The 25648-nt window shown below is 44.8% G+C and overlaps 1 protein-coding gene and 1 long non-coding RNA gene across 5 annotated transcripts in view; one reads left to right on the top strand and one right to left on the bottom strand.

Moving 5' to 3' along the window:
• Nucleotides 1-25648, bottom strand: part of UNC5A (unc-5 netrin receptor A) — a 576194-nt gene that overhangs the window by 108049 nt on the left and 442497 nt on the right. For all 4 annotated transcript variants that reach the window (XM_068277048.1, XM_068277050.1, XM_068277052.1 and 1 more), the window contains exons 8-9: nucleotides 18504-18689; nucleotides 9738-10013 (exon numbers count right to left, since the gene is read on the bottom strand). In XM_068277048.1, coding sequence (XP_068133149.1) covers nucleotides 9738-10013; nucleotides 18504-18689 — 462 coding nt within the window. The remainder of the gene's footprint in view (nucleotides 1-9737; nucleotides 10014-18503; nucleotides 18690-25648) is intronic.
• LOC137563940 (uncharacterized) lies at nucleotides 329-18836 on the top strand. Its single transcript, XR_011030478.1, has 2 exons — nucleotides 329-387; nucleotides 18453-18836. It is a non-coding gene; the product is annotated as an uncharacterized lncRNA (long non-coding RNA).

The raw sequence follows: 25648 nt of genomic DNA, 5'->3' as shown, positions 1-25648 counted from the left end.
CTGCCAGTACAACACTGTATATGCTGACAAATTATACACTTTATCACTCTTCCAGGTGCAGGTGTAACAGACGTTTAAAGGGAAATTCCACTTATGCTGAGAAAAGCTCTCCCAGTTTCTGTTTCACCCTATATATTGCAAGTTATAAGGGAAAACATTATTTCAGTTTGCTCACTTTGTTTTTATGTGTATATAAGCAATGTCATGTCAAAGTGTTTCTAGCAGAAACTGGCATGTTTCTGCTAGATAATTGTCAGTCAAAGCATTAGTACAAATGTTGAAAATGAGCGACAACTCCTGCAGCAAGGCAGGCATGTCTGCACCGTCTCTTGGCAACAGTTATTCCAAACAGAGCCCACAGTGTGCTGTTGCCAAGGTTGCAATTAGGTGAATTTTAAGTTTGCTATCAGTATTGTAGATCCTTAGCAGGCTGCTAATTACTGTATATATTGTACTATAAGACTCATTTTTTTCTACCCCAAAAGTGGGGGAAAAAAGTCACTGTGTTTTATAGTCAGGCACGTGCACAGGGGGGTGCTCTGGGTGCCCAGGCACCCCCCTTTTTAAAATCTTCAAAAAAAGGCCCCTCTCGCGCGCAAAATAAGCTCCACCCCAACCGTGATACGCCCCGCCCACCCGCGGGAAGCTCCTCCCCCGCCCGGGACACTTTCAAGTGAAGAGGCCCAGACAGAATTCCTAGTGTGGCATACTGACCTCTCCTTCCACCTAGGACCCATACTGACCTCTACCTCCTCCAGCACCCATAGTGACCTCTCCCTCCACCTAGTACGCAGTGACCACTCCCTCCCTTAGCACTCACAGTGACCTCTCCCTCCACCTAGGACCCATACTGACCTCTACCTCCCCCAGCACCCATAGTGACCTCTCCCTCCACCTAGTACCCAGTGACCACTCCCTCCCCTAGCACTCACAGTGACCTCTCCCTCCACCTAGGACCCATACTGACCTCTACCTCCCCCAGCACCCATAGTGACCTCTCCCTCCACCTAGTACCCAGTGACCACTCCCTCCCCTAGCACTCACAGTGACCTCTCCCTCCACCTAGCACCCACAGTGACCTCTCCCTCCACCTAGGACCCATACTGACCTCTCCCTACCCAGTACCCACAGTGACTTCTCCCTTCACCTAGCACCCACAGTGACCTCTCCCTCCACCTAGCACCCACAGTGACCTCTCCCTCCCCAGCTTTAGCAGTGATCCTGCCTACCCCAGCACCCACACTGACCTATCCCTCCCCCAGCACCCACAGTGATTTTTACCTCCCCAGTGGCTACCCTCCTGTCCCCTGCAGCACCCACAGGGACCTCCCATCCCAAAAGCAGCACCTACAGTGACCTCTCCCATTGCCAGCGCCCACAGTGGCCTCTCCCAACATCCAGCATCCACTCCCTCCTCCAGTAACCACACTGACTTCTCCCAGCACCCACAGTGACCTACCCTTCCTCCAGCACCCATACTGATCTCTTCCTTCCACAGCACCCACAGTAGCCTACCCTTCCCCCAGCACCCACACTGACCTCTACCTCCCTTAGCAGCAACTATGCCATTCATAGCAGCACCCATAGTGACCTCCCACCCCCTGCACCCATACTGACCTCTACCTCCCGAGATCCACAGTGATCTCCCCCAAAAGACCCACAGTGACCTCCCTTTCCTCCAGCACCCATACTGACTTCTACCTTCCACAGCACCCACAGTTACTTCTCCCCACAGTGACCTACCCTTACCCTATCAACCACTCTGACCTCTACCTCCCCTAGCAGCAACTATGCTATTCATAGCAGTACCCACAGTGATCTCCCACCCCCTGCACCCACAGCAATCCCACCAATATTCAGCACCCACATTACACTCAACCAGTAACCCCCACTATAGCAAGCACCCAGTACTTGCACCAAGCACCCAGTACTTGCACCAAGCACCCTGCATCCAATACTCACATCCGGCATCAATATGGCACTTAGTACTTGCATCAAACAGCCACATGACACCCAGTACCTGCACCCCTTCCCCCTATAGCTGGCACCCAGTACATACACCCACATGGCACAGTACTTGCACCCAACCCCAACATGGCACTCACTACTCACACCTGCACACCGCCTTCGCATGGCACCCACTATCTGCACTTACATAACTAGTACTAGCACCTAAAGTACCTGCACTCAGAACCCACATGACACACAATGCCCACCCATAGCTAGCACCCAGTGCAGGCATGGCACCAAGTATTCGCACCTATGTGTTACCCAGTACCTGCACCCAACACCCACATGTTTCATCTGCAGTAGTTCCAGTTGCACTAAGCCTCCACTTGGTGCCCGGCACCCACACCAAACACTCACATATGACATCCAGTACATGCACCCAGAACTCACAAGGGACTGAGTACCTGCAATCAACACCTACATGATGGTTGATACACACCCATACAGCCAGAATCCACATGACGCCCTGTGCCAGCACCCAGAACCCACATGGCACCCAGCATCTGCCTTTAGCACCCACATGACAGCTACCCCACTAGCCAGCACCCATCACCCATATGTCACCATGTATTCACTCCCAGTACCCACTTGGCACTCAGTATTTGCACCTAAGACCCACATACCCCCATAATCAACACCCACATGGCACAGTACTCACACGTCACCAAGTTCCAAAGCCATTATAGTACCCATCCTTGGTCTGAACCCGTATGAGACTCAGTACTCTCCCATGGCACACATCCAGACCACACATGGCACTCCCTACTCACATGGATTCCTGTACCAATTAGCACTCACATGGCACCCACTATTGTTTATCACCATCTGCTACTCATTCAGCACCCAATTCTGCATAGCATCCACTGCAAATAAACACCCAATACAAACTGGACCTTGGTACCCAAAGCAGCTTGACACAGAATTTACTTTGGCATCTTGGCACCCACTGCAACTTAGCACAAAGTGAACCTTTGCGTCTTACCATCTACAGCATCTGGGCACCCACTGCACCTTGGCACTTACTGCAGTTTTGCATCTACTAATGCTTAGCAACCACTGCATATTGGTAACTACTTTTTTGCCTGAAAAGAGGATTGGGTGCTGATCAAGAGGGACAGAGGTCCCAGTAATGAAAGGTGAGTCTGTGCCTCCACTGTGGGCTCCACTGTGCCCACTCTAACCCACTAACAGTGGGCACCTATCACTGCTGATTTGAGGGTGGTAGCACCAAAAGAGTTGGTTGGAAGGAGACACAAAGTCTGCCTGATACTGCTATAAAGGTGTGTGTGTGTGTGTAGGGGGGGGGGGGGGGGAGGGGCTGGGGGGGTATGTGGGGGAAGGCATTGCCAGGCCCCTTTTTTAAATTTGAGCACCCCCCACTTAAAGACCCTCTGCACGGCCCTGCTTATAGTCCAAATGCAGGGAGTTCCTACTTTGTGAACGCCTGCCAGTACGAACCTCCAAGCTGATGGAGTGTTGGGGACTCCCTGTACTGTGCCCATGCAGAGGAGGACACAGGGGGACAAACGGAGGACACAGAGGGACACAAAGGGGCGTAGAGGAGGACACAGGAACACAAAGGGGCATAGAGGAGGACACCAGGAGGACAGAGGAGGGCACAAGGAAACACAAGGGTGGCAAAGTAGGACACAGAGAGACACAAGGGGGACAGATGAAGACACAGGGAGACACAAGAGGTACAAGGGGGCAGAAGGTACAAAGGGGGCATATTGCACAAAATGCCCCTTCACCATGGATGCACCAGGTTTAGTATATATTTTTTCCCCTGGTTTTTGTCCTCTAAACAGAGGTGTCTCTTATGGTCAGGAGCGTCTTATAGTCCAAAAAATATAGTAAATAGAAAGATCCTTTTTAATATGGTAACTTTCAATTACACAAAGACTTTGCAGCACCCATCCATATGTATGGCAATCAACTATGGGGTTAACAAGCCAGTCCGGCCCAGCTGAATGTAACATGTAACTGTAGTGTTTACTAAGCAGATAATCAGTAATTAACATTATATTCATTTTTTTTTATACTTGAAATAGTAAAAAGTATGGCCTAGTGCACACCAGAACGGTTCGGCAGCGTTTTCAGATCCGATTGCGGATGTGGAAACGCTTGGGTAATGTATTTCAATGGGGTGGTGCACACCAGAGCGGGAGGCGTTTTGCTGAAACGCATACTCCCGGGCTGCTGCAGATTTTGGATTGCGGAGGCGTTTCTGCCTCCAATATAAAGTATAGGAAAAACGCAAACCGCTCTGAAAAACCGCAGTTCAGAGCAGTTTTGCAGGCGTTTTTGTTACAGAAGCTGTACAGTTACAGCTTTACTGTAACAATATCAGAAATCTACTACACCAAAAACGCTTCTCAAAACCGCAAAATGCTAGGTGAAACGCTACAGAAAAATAAGAAAAAGCGTTTCGATATCTGTTAGCATTTTGTGGATATGCTAGCGGTTTTTGGTGTGCACTGGGCCTATATCAGCAAAAATGTTACTGCCTGTTGCCATGCCTACAGACGAACACATGTTTACAAGTAGCCTAAAATGCTATTAAAAGAAATGCATACTGCTATTTTTCACTCTCCATATATTATTAGACTTAACAGTTTAATTTTGTTTTCAAGAATATTTTGTAATTAGGGAAACCGTAAAATAAAATTCCACTTTCTGCTAAAGAGTTTTTTTTTTAAATTTGTATCAGTGCTGCACAAATCCATTCGTAATGTAATGTTTTTTTAAAAATTACCTTGTCATTTCAATTTATAGCCAGCTATTGAATTTATAGATTTGACTGTAAACAGGGCCGGATTTGTACTTTTTACCGCCCAAGGCCACCTATACCGTCTGTATGGTTGTTGTCTCTGTGTGCCCCAATGAGAATTTGCCTTACTTTCCATCATTGGATGTCACAGACAATAACTATTTCAGTGATATGTGTATAGATTATAAGTTATGTTGTCCTTAAGAACTTTGTCATGTTTGCCATCTCATTAATGATGGACCCATTGGGTCACCATGAATTAAGCTGATGTGTACCTGCAGGACAGAGCTTACAGGTCTTGCAGGGATGACACAAGTACAGGACAGAGAGTTCAAAGGTTAAAGCTGTCCTGTACTTGTGTAGATAGGGATGGCTGCAAAGAATAGCTTTACTGCCTGTCACTGAGCCGCCCCTAAATTTCTGGTGCCCTAGGCCATGGCCTATGTGACCTTGCCAGAAATCCGGCCCTGACTGTAAATAAAAACTGCACTTTTTTTCCCAAGCCTAGAGTACATAAAGGGGTTCTGTGGGGGAACCTAAGGATAAAAACCGCCACTTACCTGGGGCTTCTATCTGCCCCATGTAGCAGTAATGTCCCACGCCATCCTCCTCCGATTCGCCGTTCCCCGCCGCCGCCGTTCCCCCCCCGCCGCCGATCTAGTGCGTCACGCCTTTCAACTGCGCCCGCGTCATCAGAAGCTTACTGCGCAGGCACAGTACAAGAAAACTTCGTACTGCACCTGCGCAGTAAGCTTCTGAGGACGCGAATGGCAGCGCACATTATTTGGCTATGCCAGACAAATAATGCCCGGTGCCGGCGGCGGGGAACAGCGGATCGGAGAAGGGCGGCGTGGGACATTACTGCTACATGGGACAGATAGAAGCCCCAGGTAAGTGGCAGTTTTTATCCTTAGGTTCCCCCACAGAACCCCTCTAAAGACCAGGCATGTTCCTTTTCCTGTATGAGTAGTTTGCTGCACAGAACAGGACCAATTGCTACTTCTTTTTCACAGCTGTACTAACAGAGTCACTGGCAGGAGTTGTGACACACCACCAGTCTGATAGTGTCTGTTCGGAATGTGGAATGGCTCTGCATTTGTATGCACAAAAAGATGGCAGATGAGCTCTCTTGAAGAGATTGCTAATTTCTTAAAGAGAAACTGTAACCAAGGATTGAAATGCATCCCAATCAGTAGATGACACCCCCTTTCCCATGAGAAATCTTTACCTTTTCTCAAACAGATCATCAGGGGGCTCTGTACGGCTGATATTATGGTGAAAGCCCTCCCACAGTGTGATGTCAGCACCAGGGTCCTGATATTACACTGTGGGAGCCTTGTTGCACTGTGGGAAATAAGTTGTTTCCAACTGCCAAACATGCATTATCTCTTTCCACATTCATCACCTGCCAGCAGTAAAAATGTCGCCATGTGATAAATGTCAGAATGTAAATCATGGAAAGGAAAGATTTTAAAATGGGCAAACAGTGACTAAATCTCACTAATATAAATGCGAAAGTTTGGATGTTTGTTACTCAATCACGCAACAATGGCTGAACGGATGTGAATGAAATTTAGCACACACATAGTACATTACCTGGAATAACATATAGGTTACTTTTTATCCCCATAACCAAAAAGTGGGCGGAGACAAATACAAATTTCACTGTGAAAATATAAACTACAGCCATTCTTACACTGTTAATGGTAGGGTTCTCAAACTTTGCACAGTTGGTTACTGGGTGACTGGGATTAATATTCAGAAAAGTGGGTGAAGCTTACAAAAGCCAATCAAAATTCACCTATTGATTTTCAAGGGAAATATTTAATTGCTGCCATTTTTGCACTGTTAATGGCACAAGCCTCAAACCTGGTACAGTTGGTCATTGGATGACTGGGGTTCAAATTTAGAAAAGGGGGTGGGGCCACAGCCAAGCAGATTTGTTTAATTTCAATGCAAATTATTGATGCCAAAGTCTGCAAAGCTCAGCTAGGTCATTGGTAATTGAGTAATTGTGTGTTAGGATTATAAAAAGTGGGCGGAGCCAACACCAGCCAAATACATACCCGGGCAACACTGGATCATCAGTGGGCAGAGACAAATACATACCCGGGCAACGCTGGGCCATCAGCTAGTCATTTATAAATAACTTGTAGAAATTAAGCACTTTTTTCATTACGTTATTTTCACTGGAGTTTCTAACAAAAGTGAGGATCCACTTTTAACCTCCTTGCCGGTTATTCCGAGCTCAGCTCGGGGTAACCTGCGTAGGAGGATTTCTCAGGCCCCGCTGAGTGGATTTTCAAAATGTTTTTTTTACTGCACGCTGCCCCCCCCCCCTCCAGACCCCTTGCGCAGCCTGGCCAATCAGTGCCAGGCAGCGCTGAGGGGTGGATCGGGATTCCCTCTGACGTCCCGACGTCCATAACGTCGGTGATGTCATCCCGCCCGGTCGCCATGGTGACCGGGGAAGCCCAGCAGGAAATCCCGTTCTGAACGGGATTTCCTGCTTACTCTGATCGCCGAAGGCGATCGGAGTGGATAGGGGGATGCCGCTTGTCAGCGGCTATCATGTAGCGAGCCCTGAGCTCGCTACATGATTTAAAAAAATAGATTTAAAAAAAAGTGCTGCGCTGCCCCCTTGCCGCCAGAATTGTAACGGCAAGGGGGTTAATAATACAGTTAAAATGTCTATTTACTGTATTTAGTGGTTCATCTGATAGTTTGACTGGGAAGCTTTGTAAATCCAGATTTGCTGCAGTAGTGATAAAGAACAGTTATCAGTAGTGATGAGCAAAATGTTCTCCAATCATGCAAATTTCCCCTAACTCAGGAAAATAACCAATTGAAACCAGCGACTCCAAACTGAATGGATTTCAGTATATAAATGGACCAGCAGCTAGAGGCTTTTATTGGACAGATTTAATTCTCACCCTGGGTCAGTGGATATTTGTATGCCATGGTAACTTTTTCCTCATCACTAGGTATAAATCATCAAGTCATGGATATTTAGCTTAAAGGGGCATTACATCTAATATTGCTGATTATAGTTAATAATATAAATAATGTGCACAAGAGGTCCAAGTTATAAAAAAAGTAAATGGTTAGTGAAAAGTTAAGTGGTGTGTGATACGACACCTTGCTGCACCTGGGTGGGTGGGTGGGGAGAGGGGGGGGTATTCAGGGGTTGGGGGAGGGGGGGGGGGGGTTCAGGGGTTGGGGGGGGGGGTTGGGGTGGGTGGGAATACAAAATTTAGCGATGGAGTTAAGAAGAGCTCATTATCCATGTGGGGGGAGGATCAGAGCAACTGCCGTTCTTGCTAGAAAGAAGCTGCTTAAAGGGACACTACAGCGAAAAATTATAAAACATAAAATATGTGCAAACATATACAAATAAGAAGTATGTTTTTTCCAGAGTAAAATGAGCCATAAATTACTTTTCTCCTATAATGCTGTCACTTACAGTAGGCAGTAGAAATCTGAAGTGACAGGTTTTGGACTAGTACATCTCTTCATAGGGGATTCTCAGCAAGGCTTTAATTCTTTATAAAGCTATTCCCTAAAAAGGATTTAAACAATGATTCTGGCCAGTTTCCCTGCTCCCTACACAGTTTTTGTGGCAGTTGGACTTAGCAACTGCCATATACTAAGTGCTTTTGAAAATAAATAAATCCCTGAGAATCCCCTATAAATTTGTGGACTAGTCCAAAACCTGTCGCTTCTGTCAAATTTCTACTACCTACTGTAAAGTGACCGCAACATAGGAGAAAGGTAATTTATGGCTCATTTTACTCTGGAAAAAAAATGTACTTCTTATTTGTCTATGTTTGCACATATTTTAAATTTTACAGTTTTTCGCTGTAGTGCCCCTTTAAGAGCAATGTGTTGTTTAATCTCTGCAGAGTCTCTGGTTCTGCTGAGGACACATGGACAGTCTGTGTGAGAGAAAGGAGGGGCAGACTCAGCCAGATATGCTACAGTGATTAAACAACACATCGCAAGCAGCGTGTAACTTCTTATCACAGGGAAAGGATATTTCAAGCCAGAAGGGCAGTTTGTCTCCCTCCACATGGTTAATGAGCTCTTCTGAACTCCATCGCTGACTCCGTCGCTTATGTGTATTTCCCATCCTCCCCCAGCTGCAGCAATGTGTCCTGTTGGCAGACACCACTTAACTTTTTACTAGATACTTACTTTTTTTATAACTTGTACCTCTTGAGCACGTTATTTACATTGTTAACTAAAATCAACAATATTAGCCTTAATGCCCCTTTAAGACTTACAAGATTTACCAGTAAAACAAGCTGGAATGGATAAAAAAAGAGAAAATAGTTGATGTAATACTTAATATGCTCCTATTAAAGGATTGTAAAAATATTTTTTTTAAGATTATCTTTAGTACTTGACCCAATAGATATGTTCAAAATAGTATATATTTCCTTTAATAATTTGTGAGAGATTTTATCACTCATGTAAAGGAAATTTCAACTATAGACAATTCACTTCACTTTTATATATAAAGAGATTAATAACAAACCTAATTTCAGCTTGATTACTTTTTAATGTGCATAAAAACCCAACTATTCAACAGTTTTTCTAGCACCCACTAGAAAAGTAGACTGTTGAAGTTTGCTATCAGTCAATGGATTATTGCAGGTGTAAATAACAATGACTTCTGCTCTGTGCTGCTAATTACTCAATAAGGTGGGAGAATAAATGGGCAGTACTCCAAACTGATAATGCTGCAAATAAGTGCAAAATGAGTTTACTGTCAACTGCAACTTAAAATGAAGAGATTATAGAATAAAATATGGTAAAAACTGCTATTGTAAATGATATACAGAAAATATATATTTTTTTACACAATGATGCAGTATGAGGGCAGCACTGACAATAGTAATTGTTAATTGCTCATCAATATTTAAAGCAATCTCCTCATGTAAATTGATGCATGTACCTGTGTTTGGGATCTTCAAACGTCCCCCTAGAAAGTTGAAGGTCCCATAAGCCATATTGCTGGAGCCACGAGGCAGGGTGCGGAAGTAGCTTTGGGTGGACAGACGTGGCAATGTGTGGCTGTGCTCCCTTGGTATACCTGGTCCCATAGGTGGCAGAAGATGCCCATTGGTTAGTTGGAATTTGTTGCCACCATCTTGCCGTAGGCATAATGATCCTTGGTAGGTCATGGTTGCGGTACTGAGATCTGGCTGAATGGTCAGCAGGTGAGCCTGCCCTGTTTCATATACAATAGAAAAATATAATTACGTCAGGGCTTACTGCATGAATAGTATACAATGCTCCAACTGTACTACTTTTATTACTATTATATACACTTATACGGTACCAGGCATCCCATACTGCAGTACAGGAAGACAAATAAAGCTACAGGTTTAGGACTAATACATTTTCTCATGGGGGATCCTCAAGGTTTCCTTTATTGTCAAAAGCACTCCGTTAAAGGCAATGACAGCATTCCATGACAGCTGGGATTTATTTGGTTGCTATGAGCAACAGTTCAATTAACTCAGTTCTATTTATAAATTATAAAATTCATTGGCAAACAAAATTAAAATTACTGCATAAGGATGCTGACAGTTACATTTTATTAATGTTAAGCTATAAAGCAAACATTTTGACTTTCCAAATCAATACATTACTCTAAAAATATCTTAATTGAACATAAAATAAAATTATGTATAACTTTAGAATAATTATTGAAACTTAACCACTTGCCTACTTCATATTGGCGGCGGCAAAGTGGCAGCCCCAGGACCACGTAACGCAGATTGGCGTCAGGTCCTGGGGCACTCTCTGGCCGGGGATCGCGCGCTGGGATGCGCGCGCATCCACCGGCAATAGGCTCCGCCCACCCGCGACGTCAACCCGCCGGCCAATCGGAAGCGCCGGCGGGTTGTTAACCCCGCGATCGCCGCTACAAAGTGTATAATACACTTTGTAATGTATACAAAGTGTATTATACAGGCTGCCTCCTGCCCTGGTGGTCCCAGTGTCCGAGGGACCACCAGGGCAGGCTGCAGCCACCCTAGTCTGCACCCAAACACACTGATCTGCCCCCCCCTGCCCCCTGATCGCCCACAGTACCCCTCAGACCCCCCCCTGCCCACCCCCCAGACCACCATTTGCACACAATCACCCCCCTAATCACCCATCAATCACTCCCTGTCACTATCTGTCAACGCTATTTTTTTTTTTAGTCCCTAAACTGCCCCCTGCTCCCTCCTGATCACCCCCCACCCCTCAGATTCTCCCCAGACCCCCCCAGACCCTCCCCCCCCCCTGCGTACTGTATGCATCTATCCCCCCTGATCAACTGTCAATCACCTGTCAATCACCTGTCAATCACCTGTCAATCACCCGTCAATCACCCCCTGTCACTGCCACCCATCAATCAGCCCCTAACCTGCCCCTTGCGGGCAATCTGATCACCCACCCACACCAATAGATCGCCCGCAGATCCGACATCAGATCACCTCCCAAATCCATCGTTTACATCTATTCTCTCCTCTAAACACCCACTAATTACCCATCAATCACCCCCTATCACCACCTGTCACTGTTACCCATCAGATTAGACCCTTGCGGGCACCCAATCGCCCGCCCACACACTCAGATTGCCCTCAACCCCCCCCCCTTATCGATTCGCCAGTGCATTATTTACATCCGTTCTTCCCTGTAATAACCCACTGATCACCTGTCAATCACCCCCTGTCACTGCCACCCATCAATCACCCCCTGTCACTGCCACCCATCAATCAGCCCCTAACCTGCCCCTTGCGGGCAATCTGATCACCCACCCACACCAATAGATCGCCCGCAGATCCGACATCAGATCACCTCCCAAATCCATCGTTTACATCTATTCTCTCCTCTAAACACCCACTAATTACCCATCAATCACCCCCTATCACCACCTGTCACTGTTACCCATCAGATTAGACCCTAATCTGCCCCTTGCGGGCACCCAATCACCCGCCCACACGCTCAGATTGCCCTCAGACCCCCCCCCTTATCAATTCGCCAGTGCAATATTTACATCTGTTATTCCCTGTAATAACCCACTGATCACCTGTCAATCACCCATCAATCACCCCCTGTCACTGCCACCCATCAATCACCCCCTGTCACTGCCACCCATCAATCAGCCCCTAACCTGCCCCTTGCGGGCAATCTGATCACCCACCCACACCAATAGATCGCCCGCAGATCCGACATCAGATCACCTCCCAAGTGCAGTGTTTACATCTCTTCTCTCCTCTAAACACCCACTAATTACCCATCAATCACCCCCTATCACCACCTGTCACTGTTACCCATCAGATTAGACCCTAATCTGCCCCTTGCGGGCACCCAATCACCCGCCCACACCTCAGAACGCCCTCAGACCCCAGCCCTGATCACCTCGCTAGTGCATTGCTTGCATCTATTTCCCCCCTCTAATCACACCTTGAGACACCCATAAATCACCTCCTGTCACCCCCTAGCACACCTACCCATCAGATCAGGCCCTAATTTGCCCCGTGTGGGCTCCTGATCACTCGGCCAAACCCTCAGATCCCCCTCAGACCCCCTTCCGATCACCTCCCCAGTGCATTGATTGCATCTATTTTTCCCTCTAACCGCCCCCTGAGACACCCATCAATCACCTCCTGTCACCCCCCTAGCACTCCTATCCATCAGATCAGGCCCAATACATCCTGTCATCTAAGAGGCCACCCTGCTTATGACCGTTTCCACAAAATTTGCCCTCTCATAGACCACCTGTCATCAAAATTTGCAGATGCTTATACCCCTGAACAGTCATTTTGAGAAATTTGGTTTCCAGACTACTCACAGTTTTGGGCCCGTAAAATGCCAGGGCAGTATAGGAACCCCACAAGTGACCCCATTTTAGAAAGAAGACACCCCAAGGTATTCTGTTAGGTGTATGATGAGTTCATAGAAGATTTTATTTTTTGTCACAAGTTAGCGGAAATTGGATTTTTATTGTTTTTTTTCACAAAGTGTCATTTTTCACTAACTTGTGACAAAAAATAAAATCTTCTATGAACTCACCATACCCCTAACGGAATACCTTGGGGTGTCGTCTTTCTAAAATGGGGTCACTTGTGGGGTTCCTATACTGCCCTGGCATTTTAGGGGCCCTAAACCGTGGGGAGTAGTCTAGAAAACAAATGCCTCAAAATGACCTGTGAATAGGACGTTGGGCCCCTTAGCGCACCTAGGCTGCAAAAAAGTGTCACACATGTAGTATCGCCATACTCAGGAGAAGTAGTATAATGTGTTTTGTGGTGTATTTTTACACATACCCATGCTGGGTGGGAGAAATCTCTCTGTAAATGGACAATTGTGTGTAAAAAAAATCAAAAATGTGTCATTTACAGAGATATTTCTCCCACCCAGCATGGTTATATGTAAAAATACACCACAAAACACATTATACTACTTCTTCTGAGTACGGCGATACCACATGTGTGACACTTTTTTGCAGCCTAACTGTGCTAAGGGGCCCAAAGTCCAATGAGTACCTTTAGGATTTCACAGGTCATTTTGAGACATTTGGGTTCAAGACGACTACTCACGGTTTAGGGCCCCTAAAATGCCAGGGCAGTATTGGAACCCCACAAATGACCCCATTCTAGAAAGAAGACACCCCAAGGTATTCCGTTAGGAGTATGGTGAGTTCATAGAAGATTTTATTTTTTGTCACAAGTTAGCGGAAATTGATATGTATTGTTTTTTTTTTCACAAAGTGTCATTTTCCGCTAACTTGTGACAAAAAAAAAATCTTCTATGAACTCACCATACCCCTAACGGAATACCTTGGGGTGTCTTCATTCTAAAATGGGGTCACTTGTGGGGTTCCTATACTGCCCTGGCATTTTAGGGGCCCTAAACCGTGAGGAGTAGTCTAGAATCCAAATGCCTCAAAATGACCTGTGAATAGGACGTTAGGCCCCTTAGCGCACCCAGGTTGCAAAAAAGTGTCACACATGTGGTATCGCCGTACTCAGAAGAAGTAGTATAATGTGTTTTGAGGTGTATTTTTATACATACCCATGCTGGGTGGGAGAAATCTCTCTGTAAATGGACAATTGTGTGTAAAAAAAATCAAATAATTGTCATTTACAGAGATATTTCTCCCACCTAGCATCTGTATGTGTAAAAATACACCCCAAAACACATTATACTACTTCTCCTGAGTACGGCGGTACCACATGTGTGGCACTTTCTTGCACCCTAAGTGCGCTAAGGGGCCCAAAGTCCAATGAGTACCTTTAGGATTTCACAGGTCATTTTGCGACATTTGGTTTCAAGACTACTCCTCACGGTTTAGGGCCCCTAAAATGCCAGGGCAGTATAGGAACCCCACAAATGACCCCATTTTAGAAAGAAGACACCCCAAGGTATTCCGTTAGGAGTATGGTGAGTTCATAGAAGATTTTATTTTTGTCACAAGTTAGCAGAAAATGACACTTTGTGAAAAAAAACAATTAAAATCAATTTCCGCTAACTTGTGACAAAAAAAAAAAATCTTCTATGAACTCACCATCCTCCTAATGGAATACCTTGGGGTGTCTTCCTTCTAAAATGGGGTAATTTGTGGGATTCCTATACTGTCCTGGCATTTTAGGGGCCCTAAACCGTGAGGAGCAGTCTTGAAACGAAATTTCTCAAAATGACCTGTGAAATCCTAAAGGTACTCATTGGACTTTGGGCCCCTTAGCGCAGTTAGGGTGCAAAAAAGTGCCACACATGTGGTATCGCCGTACTCAGGAGAAGTAGTAGAATGTGTTTTGGGGTGTATTTTTCCACATACCCATGCTGAGTGGGAGAAATATCTCTATAAATTGACAATTGTGTGTTAAAAAAAGAAAACAATTGTCATTTACGGAGATATTTCTCCCACCCAGCATGGGTATGTGTAAAAATACACCCCAAAACACATTATACTACTTCTCCTGAGTACGGCAATACCACATGTGTGGCACTTTTTTGCAGCCTAACTGCGCTAAGGGGCCCAAAGTCCAATGAGCATCTTTAGGCTTTACAGGGGTGCTTACAATTAGGCACCCCCCAAAATGCCAGGACAGTGAACACACCCCACAAATGACCCCATTTTGGAAAGTAGACACTTCAAGGTATTCAGAGAGGAGCATAGTGAGTCCGTGGCAGATTTCATTTTTTCTTGTCGCAAGTTAGAAGAAATGGAAACTTTTTTTTTTTTTTTTTTTGTTACAAAGTGTCATTTTCCGCTAACTTGTGACAAAAAATAAAATCTTCTATGAACTCACCATGCCTCTCACTGAATACTTTGGGATGTCTTCTTTCCAAAATGGGGTCATTTGGGGGGTATTTGTACTATCCTGGAATTTTAGCCCCTCATGAAACCTGACAGGTGCGCAGAAAAGTCAGAGATGCTTGAAAATGGGAAAATTCACTTTTTGCACCATAGTTTGTAAACGCTATAACTTTTACCCAATCCAATAAATATACACTGAATGGGTTTTTTTTTATCAAAGACATGTAGCAGAATAACTTTCGCGCTCAAATGTATAGGAAATTTTACTTTATTTGAAAACTGTCAGCACAGAAAGTTAAAAAAGTCATTTTTTTGACAAAATTCATGTCTTTTTTGATGAATATAATAAAAACTAAAACTCGCAGCAGCAATCAAATAGCACCGAAAGAAAGCTGTATTAGTGACAAGAAAAGATGGTAGAATTCATTTAGGTGGTAGGTTGTATGACTGAGCAATAAACCGTGAAAGCTGCAGTGGTCCGAATGGAAAAAAAGGCTCTGGTCCTTAAGGGGTTTTATGACTGCAGTCCTTAAGTGGTTAAGATACAATTATTAGAAAAGTTGATAAGCCGTCATAAAGTAATAATTAGAATTCCTTGAGTTTTTGATGTGATAATTTTAAGATAGTATCATTTTTACTTTACAGATCTGTTTAAAACAGAAAAGAAAAGCAACTATATGACACAATTGGTTCGGTATTTTCTGACACTAAAATTTAAATAACAGGCCATTTGTCTTTCTCTTTCTCTTATGGACCCTTCAACCAGCTGAAAAGCCATGGCTATTCCCTATTTTCCTCTACTCCTGTGTTACTGCAGTTCATGATACACCATGGCCTCAAACACCTTTCCTATAATTGGGCAACCACCATTACTTGCTCCATTCATAACAGATGTGAACACAACAACACTTAATGTAGAGGGAAACCACTGAATCGGAGGCAGGGCCCCCGAAGGGATGAGCCGAACAGCTGCTACATATGAATAAATGGCTGTAGCTGTTCAGCTTCAACTAGCGGTTGGTTGGGTGCCGGGATTAGGAGGTTTGTTTTAGGCACCTAGAGGGTTAGGGTTAGGTGTGTGTGTGTGTGTGTGTGTGTGGGGGGGGGGGGGGTTATGCACTTAGAGATGTGGTTAGGCATTTGGTGGGGGGATTCATTACAGGCAAGGGGGGAGGGGGGTGTTAGGGTTACACCCTAGAGTCTGTTTTTAGGAACTAAGAGGTTCATCTAAATTACTGATATTTTTACTAACAGCACCACCTGGGGCCCAACTTATTTCGTTCTCAGCATTTTCCTTTCTTTTCGTTGAACTGCACATTGCTGTTGTCAGGCCACAGAGATCAGTTTGGGGTAACTGCAAATATTTTCGCCTGTTGAACTGCTTGTCTCAGTCAGTGCTGTCAACTGCAAAAGTGCTGGAACTTGAAGCATCATACAAATAGAAGTGTCATAGTAACTATAGCCAACCACAGAGGCCGGGAAATGGATTTTAATATCCTCTCTGGGGATTCTTGTTTTTCCTTTTGTCGTCTTCTTGGCATTTTCAGCATTACCACAGAAAATAATGATTATCTACTTCACGGGCAGGTCAGATGGGTGCTGTCTGTACTGAGTGGTTTCCACTGAAAGGCAGGAGACATTACTTTAACATTTCCACTGCCAGAGGAGTCAGCCAGTTACACTGGCCAGGCTGAACTGATGTTCTGAACTGGTTTCATTAAATTGTGTTGGCAGAACACATGCTGTAGACACAGGGCCTGCTTTCCACAGTCCAATGAAAATGAATAGCAATGGAATGCATTATGAGATTTGCATTTCACTAAGAATAGCTTATTGATAAAATAAGCTTTTTGGTTTATCAAACCATTATATTCTCTTTTCATGCTGAAAATATTGAGGGGAAGGAGAGGAAGAGCACAGAATCCCCTGAATTGTAATAAAAAGAAAACACACAAAGCAAACATTTGAGTCCATCAGGAGAAAAGTACACTATAAATGTTCTTTGTCTTATCTATTCTGTAAAAGTGTTGTGGATGATGCCAGTGCTATACTAAATAATTATAATAAAGTGTCTGCAGCTTGACAAGATCATATGAGAGATCTGTTTCATCCTATACAATAAAACCTAACTGTCCCTGCGTCATCTACTTTCCTTGTCTGTCCGTAGTTTTTTTTGTATTGCGCATGTGCGCCGTACAGAAAGCTTTTGGTATGGGAGGTGAGGCCAGGGAGCAGGGCCAGGGAGCAGGGCGGCCCTGTTCATGCGAGCCGCGGGCAGGCGGGTGTGCGCGCGTGGCGGCCAGGCGGGTGCACGCGCGGTTAAATCACTACCTAGAGCCTGCTTTTAACAGGCTTAGGTAGCCTAGTAAGATATAACAGGTTAGGTAGATTCTAGTTGTGATATAGGGACTTTAGAACAAAGGAGGCTGTTCAGTTTTTAGACCACTAAAATAATGTGGTAAAATAGTTTGTAAATGTTAATATGTTAAGATAAGTAGCTCGATCTTGCCGTAACTTATAATAATGCTGCAAGTGTTTGCCACCCATTGTATGTAGTGTAAGTTCTGGACTTTTGTCTAACTGCCCAAACAAAAATGGGATATTATTACAAAATAGCCGCTAAAGAAATAAAAAGGGGAGGAATAGGCTATAATGAAGACAAAGGAGAGTGGTGTCGCTTAGACTACAATAAGCGAAGATTTTACACAAGACATTGTAGGCAAAAGGGAAGACAACGATTAGGGGTTAGGATGTGGGATCCAGAGCCTTCCCTATTCAAGTTTGCTTTAACATGTTAGTATGCTCCAATGCTAGAGCAAAGAATCATGGTTATAATTTCACAGCAACCGGCTACTATGGTCCCATTCTCATGTGTGCTCTGCATCTGTGGTGCTCTGAGTTCTGTTGTAATAATAACATGAGCCAAAACTGCTCACTACTGGATGATGCATATGTTAAGGCGGCATTACAAATGAATGGCAAAGAGGTACCGCCAAGAGGTGTTGCAAAATGCTCATTACAGGAAGACAGTAATTTTGGTATCCTTTGCAATGTGCTGCATGCGTAATGGGAACACAGACAGCATCACATCCCAAAAACATCTAACAATTTTACACATAATCCAAAGCTGATGATGAAATGTTTTCTAGAGTTGGACCTTAACCTGAAGTGTTAAGAATGTGCAACCTGACAATGTTATGCTGAGCTTGGCTGTACACTGGAGTGTGGCAAGCACTGTAATGACAGATTTCAGGGAGCATATTCACCTAATTTTGTTTTAATGAGTAATTCACTAGAAATGTCTTTTTATTTGCCTGAAGTTCAGTTCTAACAAATGTTCCTAATTACCAGGCATTGTAAAAATACGCTTTGCAGATAGCGCTTTATCCTGCAGGGCCTCACCTGCTTTCCCAGGCTTGAGGCTGACGGGCTGGAACGCAGCTGTTAGGATGGAAGAGTCGGCCACATCTGCATCCAGACCTTCTTTCCTGCGCCAGCACACCAGTATCACGGCAAGCAGAAGCACCAAGAACACAGCTACCGCCACCACTCCGACATACAGGGCAACATCCTCAGGGGCACCCACAGCTGCAGCACCCAAAGGAATAGAAAAAAGACAACATGAATTATGGTGCAAGGAACACATTCATCATCAAGTTAAAAATCATATTTTGTTTAAATTATGTAATGTTGCTAATAACCTTTAGAACAAACAACGCACTGTGGACCATTTAAGTAGTAGCAGGGCTGGTTCTAGACTTTCTGCTGCCTGAAGCAAATTTTGTTGTCCCTCTCCCCTTTCCTTCTTAAAAATGCATATATATATATATATATATATATATATATATATATATACTCCGTCACATATACCGCCCATATATAAACCCCATCACCAGCAGGAGACCACCATAGCCAGTCAGAGGGGCAGCTTTGGCGCGTGACCAATCAGAACCAATCTGGTTACAAGTATTTGGGATGCGTGGATGAGGAGCGTAGTGTGTGCCAGGAAAGCAGGCGGGAAAGCAGAGAGGAGGCAGGTTCCCGGTGGCCCAGGTTGTCCAAATGTCACCTCCTGGATTCTGCCATCTGGATCACATGATTCAGGTGGCTTCATGGTAGGGCAACCCCTGACCAGCAGCCCAAAATTGTATAGGTCCCCCCTCCCACTGCTAAAATAGTTCTGGGCTATAGGTGAGGGTTTTTTACAAAGACTGTTCCACACATACCTTTTGTTTTCACATTTCTAGTGGTTTTTGGAAGACTTTTTTCACAATGTGTACAGCTGTGTGCTATAAAGCTGTGAAAGTCAGCCGTATACATGCTGTTATTATGCACTTCTACACATAGCAGAGGATTCATATGCAGAAATCCACTACAGGGTCACTATAATATTTCATTGACCACCCAATCCTTTCAAATCAATGTACTGTAAATAAAGCAAAGATAAAGAAAGAGAAACATCTCTAAATCTCTAACAGTAAAAGTTGCTCACATAGTCCTTGCCTCACGTGTATGAAAAAATGGTGCCAGATAAAAAGGGCCCGGCTGGATAACGGAATGGGGCCGGTGGATAATGACATCTCAATAACGATAAACATTGTTAACGAAATTTGTTAATGATAAATACCGTTAAAACAGACGGGAGTTAATAACAAAAATATATTAACGTTAAAAATTGTAATGTAATTCAATAATACAGCTTATCCCAACCCTACTCACACAGAACCCTCCCCTGGGGGTGCCTAAAACTAACCACTACCCTTGTGGTGCCTAACCCTAACCCTAACCCCCCCCCCCCTGATGTTGTCTAACCCTAACCACCCCTGGGTGGTGCCTGACCCTAATCACTCCCCCTGCAGAAAAATCTTTTTACACATAGAAACAATAATATCTTTCATAACATAAAATCTGTACATACCGGTACAAACAAAACAATATGACAAAAACTATAACGTTACAAGTTTCTAAAATGATAACATACTTCAAAAACTTTAATGTTGTTAACAATATTTATCAGGCGCCCTTTTTTCAGTTTTTTTTGCTGCATTAACGATAATTGCATTAGAGTCTATAGCACAGCCCTTTTTGTCCACCAGCCGTCTGCACCCCTTTTTCCTACCACCCTTGCCTCAAAGTATGTACACACAACTACTTGATCCCCGGGCAACAGTTCAGACCCGAGTGCTGTACAGATGTGTCGCTAGCCTGCACAGCCCACGTTGTGTTGCTAGGAGAGGGGCTGATGAACAATAGAGCAGCTTAAAGGAGTTGGCAAGGAGGGGGAACAAAGGGGACAGTGCGATGCTCAGACATAAAGATCTGGCATGCATGTTTTTTAGGCAATGTTGATGGACACCTGTACACATGCTAGATTCTAAGCCGAGACAGATCTGAATTTAGTTTGTATTGCAGAGATCTCCACTCTCTTACTATGGTAACCAGTTACTAGCACAGAAAATGAAAAGACATTTCCCCAGTGAGGACAAACAAACAATTAAGCTCAACAAATAGTTTAAATCCTACACAGCTCACCAAAATTATAAGGAAAAAAAACTTAAAACGTGAAAGTTCTACTTTAAGGAAATGCTTGTGTGATCTTACTGTTGCCATGCACTCCAGAGCTCCATGGCAACACACAACATCTCTAATAAAAGCAGGGCTGGGAGGCTTAATAAATCCGAGAAGACCATTTTAACAATATCTCAGGCCATCTTTTCTCAGAACAAGGTCTAATAAGCAGATTGTGAAGGGTTTAATAAGCAAGCGATAACATGTAGGTGCGAGTGACAAAAGTGCTTGTTATTACTCGCAGAGATTCTCCAACACGTTGGAAAATCTTGGCAATCAATTAAGGATTACCCACTTTTCCCATTAGAGTTGCACCTGCAATGCAATTAAACATCACAGAAAGATTTAAAATAATAAAAGCATACACAGTTAATCTGAATAAATCTGAATGCATCAAATCCTTGAACAGAAAAAATAATCGAAAAGCTAAACCAATATTAGTACATTTTTAAACCTTCATAATTTTCCATGGCAATGCCAAACAGTAAAAACGTAAGAAAGGCTTTCAATATGGCTGTGATCGGTGAGGGATCCATCCTTTTGCTGCAAACATTATTGTCTGGGCCAAAAAGCCTCAGGTCAATAAAGGGGATTAAAAGTGAACTCGAGGTGAAAATAATCTGATGAGATAAACAATTATATTTATCCTCCTACTCCTAAAAATGACTATTTCCCAGGGAATCCCATGTTTTTCTTTTATATTTAAACATTTACAAAGTAGATTGAATGGTTTACAGTCTCTAATCAGTGGCAGCCTATTAATTGTCCCAGAGTTAGAAAAAGGTCAATAGTTCAGGTATTTTATCTCTCCCTGCCCTCAGAAGTTGAATTCTGCCAATAAAACTTTTATGGCAGTAAATAGCTTCTGTCTTGTCGATACCTTGTTGGGAATATAGTAAATATCCCTGATAAACTGTCACTTCCATGTTTAGAAATTAACTCTTTCAGGCAGAAAAATAAAAACAAGTAAAACAGCCTGGTTATTAATATGTTATGTACTGCACATAAAAATGTTTCTCTTTTTCATGTCACATATCGCCTCTGATACACTTTAAAGACCATCATTTTCCAGAGTCCAGACCACTTTAGTAACCCAAGGCACATTCGTAGTGGTCGCCATTTCTACAGCTGCGTGATAAATTTCATGTTTAATAAAAAAAAAATCACTACAACAATCCCGCAGAGCAGCGAGGGAGACCTTAATCAGCATTAAATGCTAGGGATAATTAATTAATCTGTAAAAGTCATTTAACTCTTCCACTACAGCAGATACTAGGCAGTGATTTATCTTTGCTAAAACAGGTTTATTTTCTGCTTCGACTGGTCATGAATTATCCCTGATTAAACTGAACAAATATTTTAAGAGCAGCCACAAAGCCAGAAAGCATTTGAACAGCCATATGACAAGCTGGTTGCCTAGGAATGAAAGTCCTGAGTATAAAAAAAACACATTTCCTTACAATGCCAGGCACAAGGCTACAGCGCTTTTGTGGAAGCATAGAAGCCTATGTGTTGAGATAATGAAAACGGATGCACTAAGTTCTGCAGCAGCATAACCAAATGCAGGCCAATTGCAGGCATGGATAACAGGAACACTCACCATTACCTTGAAAAACAAACCACTGGGAAATCTCTATAAACAAGGTCCATGGTATACCCCAGAAAAACAGAAAATGACTTCTAAAGCTGTGCGGCAGTTCTAGATCTGCCATTAAATTGGCATTAAAGCCACAGGAAAATGGAGGTCACCAAATGTCAGCCAGACATAATCTGGTCAAACAAACTGATGCAATTCTAATCAGAATATAAAGAATACTAAGGTATTGATCCCCAAAAAAGCAGATGCCCTGCCCACAATCATGCTCTGTCCCCCAAAAAGCAGAAGCCCTGCCCACAATGCTCTGTCCCCAAAAGAAGCAGCAGCCATGCCCACAATGCTCTGTCCCCAGAGAAGCAGCAGCCATGCCCACAATGCTCTGTCCCCAAAAGAAGCAGCAGCCATGCCCACAATGCTCTGTCCCCAGAGAAGCAGCAGCCATGCCCACAATGCCCTGTCCCCAAAAGAAGCAGCAGCCATGCCCACAATGCTCTGTCCCCAAAAAAGCAGCAGCCATGCCCACAATGCTCTGTCCCCAAAAAAGCAGCAGCCCTGCCCACAATGCTCTGTCCCCCAAAGAATCAGCAGCCCTGCCCACAATGCTCTGTCCCCCAAAGAATCAGCAGCCCTGCCCACAATGCTCTGTCCCCAGAGAAGCAGCAGCCCTGCCTACAATGCTTTGTCCCCAAAGAAGCAGCATCCCTGCCCACAATGCTCTGTCCCCCAAAGAATCAGCAGCCCTGCCCACAATGCTCTGTCCCCAAAAAACCACTAACCCTGCCCACAATGCTCTGTCACCAGGGCAGGGCTGCTGGCTGCTGCTTCTTTGGGGACAGAGCATTGTGGGCAGGGCTGCTGCTTCTCTTGGGACAGAGCATTGTGAGCATGGCTGCCAGGGGTGTAACAAGGCCCCACCGGGCTCCCCTGCAGAAATACTGAGGGCCCGCTTGGGGCCGTTTTGGGGGGCTGGAGGGGTCGCAGCATGAGGGGAAAGCCATGCTGCACTTCGGCAGGGGGATGGGACGCCCCCCCCTCCCTCACCTTGGGCTCTCCCCCCTGCGCTCCCCTCCAGCGTTGAATAATTTGTGTATGCAGGCGGCGGGCAGTGGCAGATACATACCTTCCGTGCGCTCCAGCATGGACGTTCCTCTCTCTAGCTACTGACGCAACTTCCTGTTTATACAGGAAGTCGCGTCATACACTAGAGGGAGAAACATCCGCGCTGGAGCGCACAGAAGGTATGTATCTGCCGCTGCCCGCCGCCTGCATACACAAACTATTCAATGCTGGAGGGGAGCGCAGAGGGGAGAGCCCGAGGTGAGGGAGGAAGGGGGACCGTCCCCCCTCCCCACCTAAGTGCAGCATGGCTTTCCCCTCATGCTGCAACCCCTCCAGCCCCCCAAAACGGGCCCAAGCAGGCCCCGGGGGAGGGGGGCCCGCCGCTCAGTATTTCTGCAGGGGGGCCCGGTGGGACCTAGTTACGCCCCTGGCAGCCATGCCCACAATGCTCTGTCCCCAAAGAAGCAGCAGCCAGCATCCCTGCCCACAATGCTCTGTCCTCAAAAAAGCAGCAGCCCTGCCCACAATGCTCTATTCCCAAAGAAGCAGCAGCCCTACCCACAATGCTCTGTCCCCAAATAAGCAGCAGCCCTGCCCACAATGCTCTGTCCCCAAAGAAGCAGAAGCCCTGCCCACAATGCTCTATTCCCAAAGAAGCAGCAGCCAGCAGCACTGCCCACAATGCTCTGTCCCCAAACAAGCAGCATATCTGCCCACAATGCTCTGTCCCCAAACAAGCAGCAGCCCTGCCCACAATGCTATTTTAATTCCTTAAGTTTGGCTGTGTGAAGTCATCAGACCAAATTTTTCAAAGATTATAAAACTGGCAAAGGCTCGTTTGACACAAAACAGGGCATACAAATATGGTATAGTGAGACGCGTGCTTCTCGCTGGGCATTAATATGTTCACCCCATGAACAGCTACTTATGTGAGTCTCCATTCAGTACATGAAATGTATTCAAGTTTCCAGTGCACAGGGTTCCAGGCTAGACCATTGTTGAAATAATAAATCCAACAAACACTTTACAGGCAGCCAGCAAAATTCACAATACAACCTGAAATGTTGCTACATGTTTCAGGTATGTGCCAGAGCCAGCAGAGATCTATCACAAGCTCACACTGTACTCATGTCTGACTTTAGGATCAACTACACCACTGGGTAGATTTCTGGAACAGCCAGTCTAAACTGCCTATGAGGCCTTCCCACTCTAAAATTACCACTCAAAACACATCAAAGCCAATATGAGCCAAAGAGTAGAAGAAAAGAGCAATTGTGTAACTAAACTAAACGATATTAACCACTTCAGGATCACAGGTTTTCTTCCCTTAAAACCAAAACAACTTTTACATTTCAGCGCTCCTCCCATTCATTCACTGATAACTTTATTGCTACTCATCACATGTGAATGATCTATAGGTTGTTTTTTTCGCCACAAATTAGGCTTTTCAAGGGTGATATTTTATTTTAGTAATAATGTTATTCTCTATGCATTTTAAAAAGAAAAAAGAGAAAAAAATGAAAAGATACACTATTTCTATATTTCCAACCATAAAAAAAAAGCAAGGGAGGCTAGGATTAGATCAGGGTTGATCAGGGTTAATCAGGGTTGATCAGGGGTATATAGTCCTGGTATATTTATTTATAAGTCCTGGTATATTTATAAAATCCTCTAGGTGGCAGTCAGAATACAAGAAAAGAAGATCCAGTTACCTTGTAATCCTCTCAGGAGTGATTACAAGGTAACTGTATCTTCTTAAGTGCTGGCAACATTGTTTGTAAACCTCACAAATGAATGAGCACTGCTATTGGCTTATAGCAGTGCTCATTCATGGTTACAGGCATCTGATTGGTGATGGGAGTAATTACTCCCATTCATCAATCCCACCCAGAGATAAATGAAGCTGGTGCACGCGCATGTGCACGCACGGGGGCGCGCACCCGCGGGCGGGAGCGCGGGAGCGCGCGGGAGCGGGGGCGCGCGGGAGCGCGCGCGTGCACGCGCGCGATCGTGTCCGCACAGCACAATAGCGGCAGGGGCGTTTATCAACGCCCCTGATCCGCTCATTAAGTCAATAGGGGCGTAGTTATGCGTCTGGGAAATCCGAAAGTGGTTAAAATAATAAGCAGGAATATTTACAAAGCAGGATGAACCACACAAAGCCCTCAGCCCAAAACAGATCACCAGACCCAACCCACCTCCTCCCACTGTTTGTGGCCAGCAAAGCCATGCATACCTATCATGACTCTGTCCGACCTGCAACACGAAGCAAACGTTTCTTATAAACACACAGGGAGAATGTGGGAGGGTAAATGCTTTGTTA

This window comes from Hyperolius riggenbachi, chromosome 3, assembly GCF_040937935.1.
Source record: "Hyperolius riggenbachi isolate aHypRig1 chromosome 3, aHypRig1.pri, whole genome shotgun sequence".
NCBI lineage: Eukaryota > Metazoa > Chordata > Amphibia > Anura > Hyperoliidae > Hyperolius > Hyperolius riggenbachi.
Note: the sequence above shows the minus strand (reverse complement) of the source record. Positions and strands in the feature narration are given on the sequence as shown.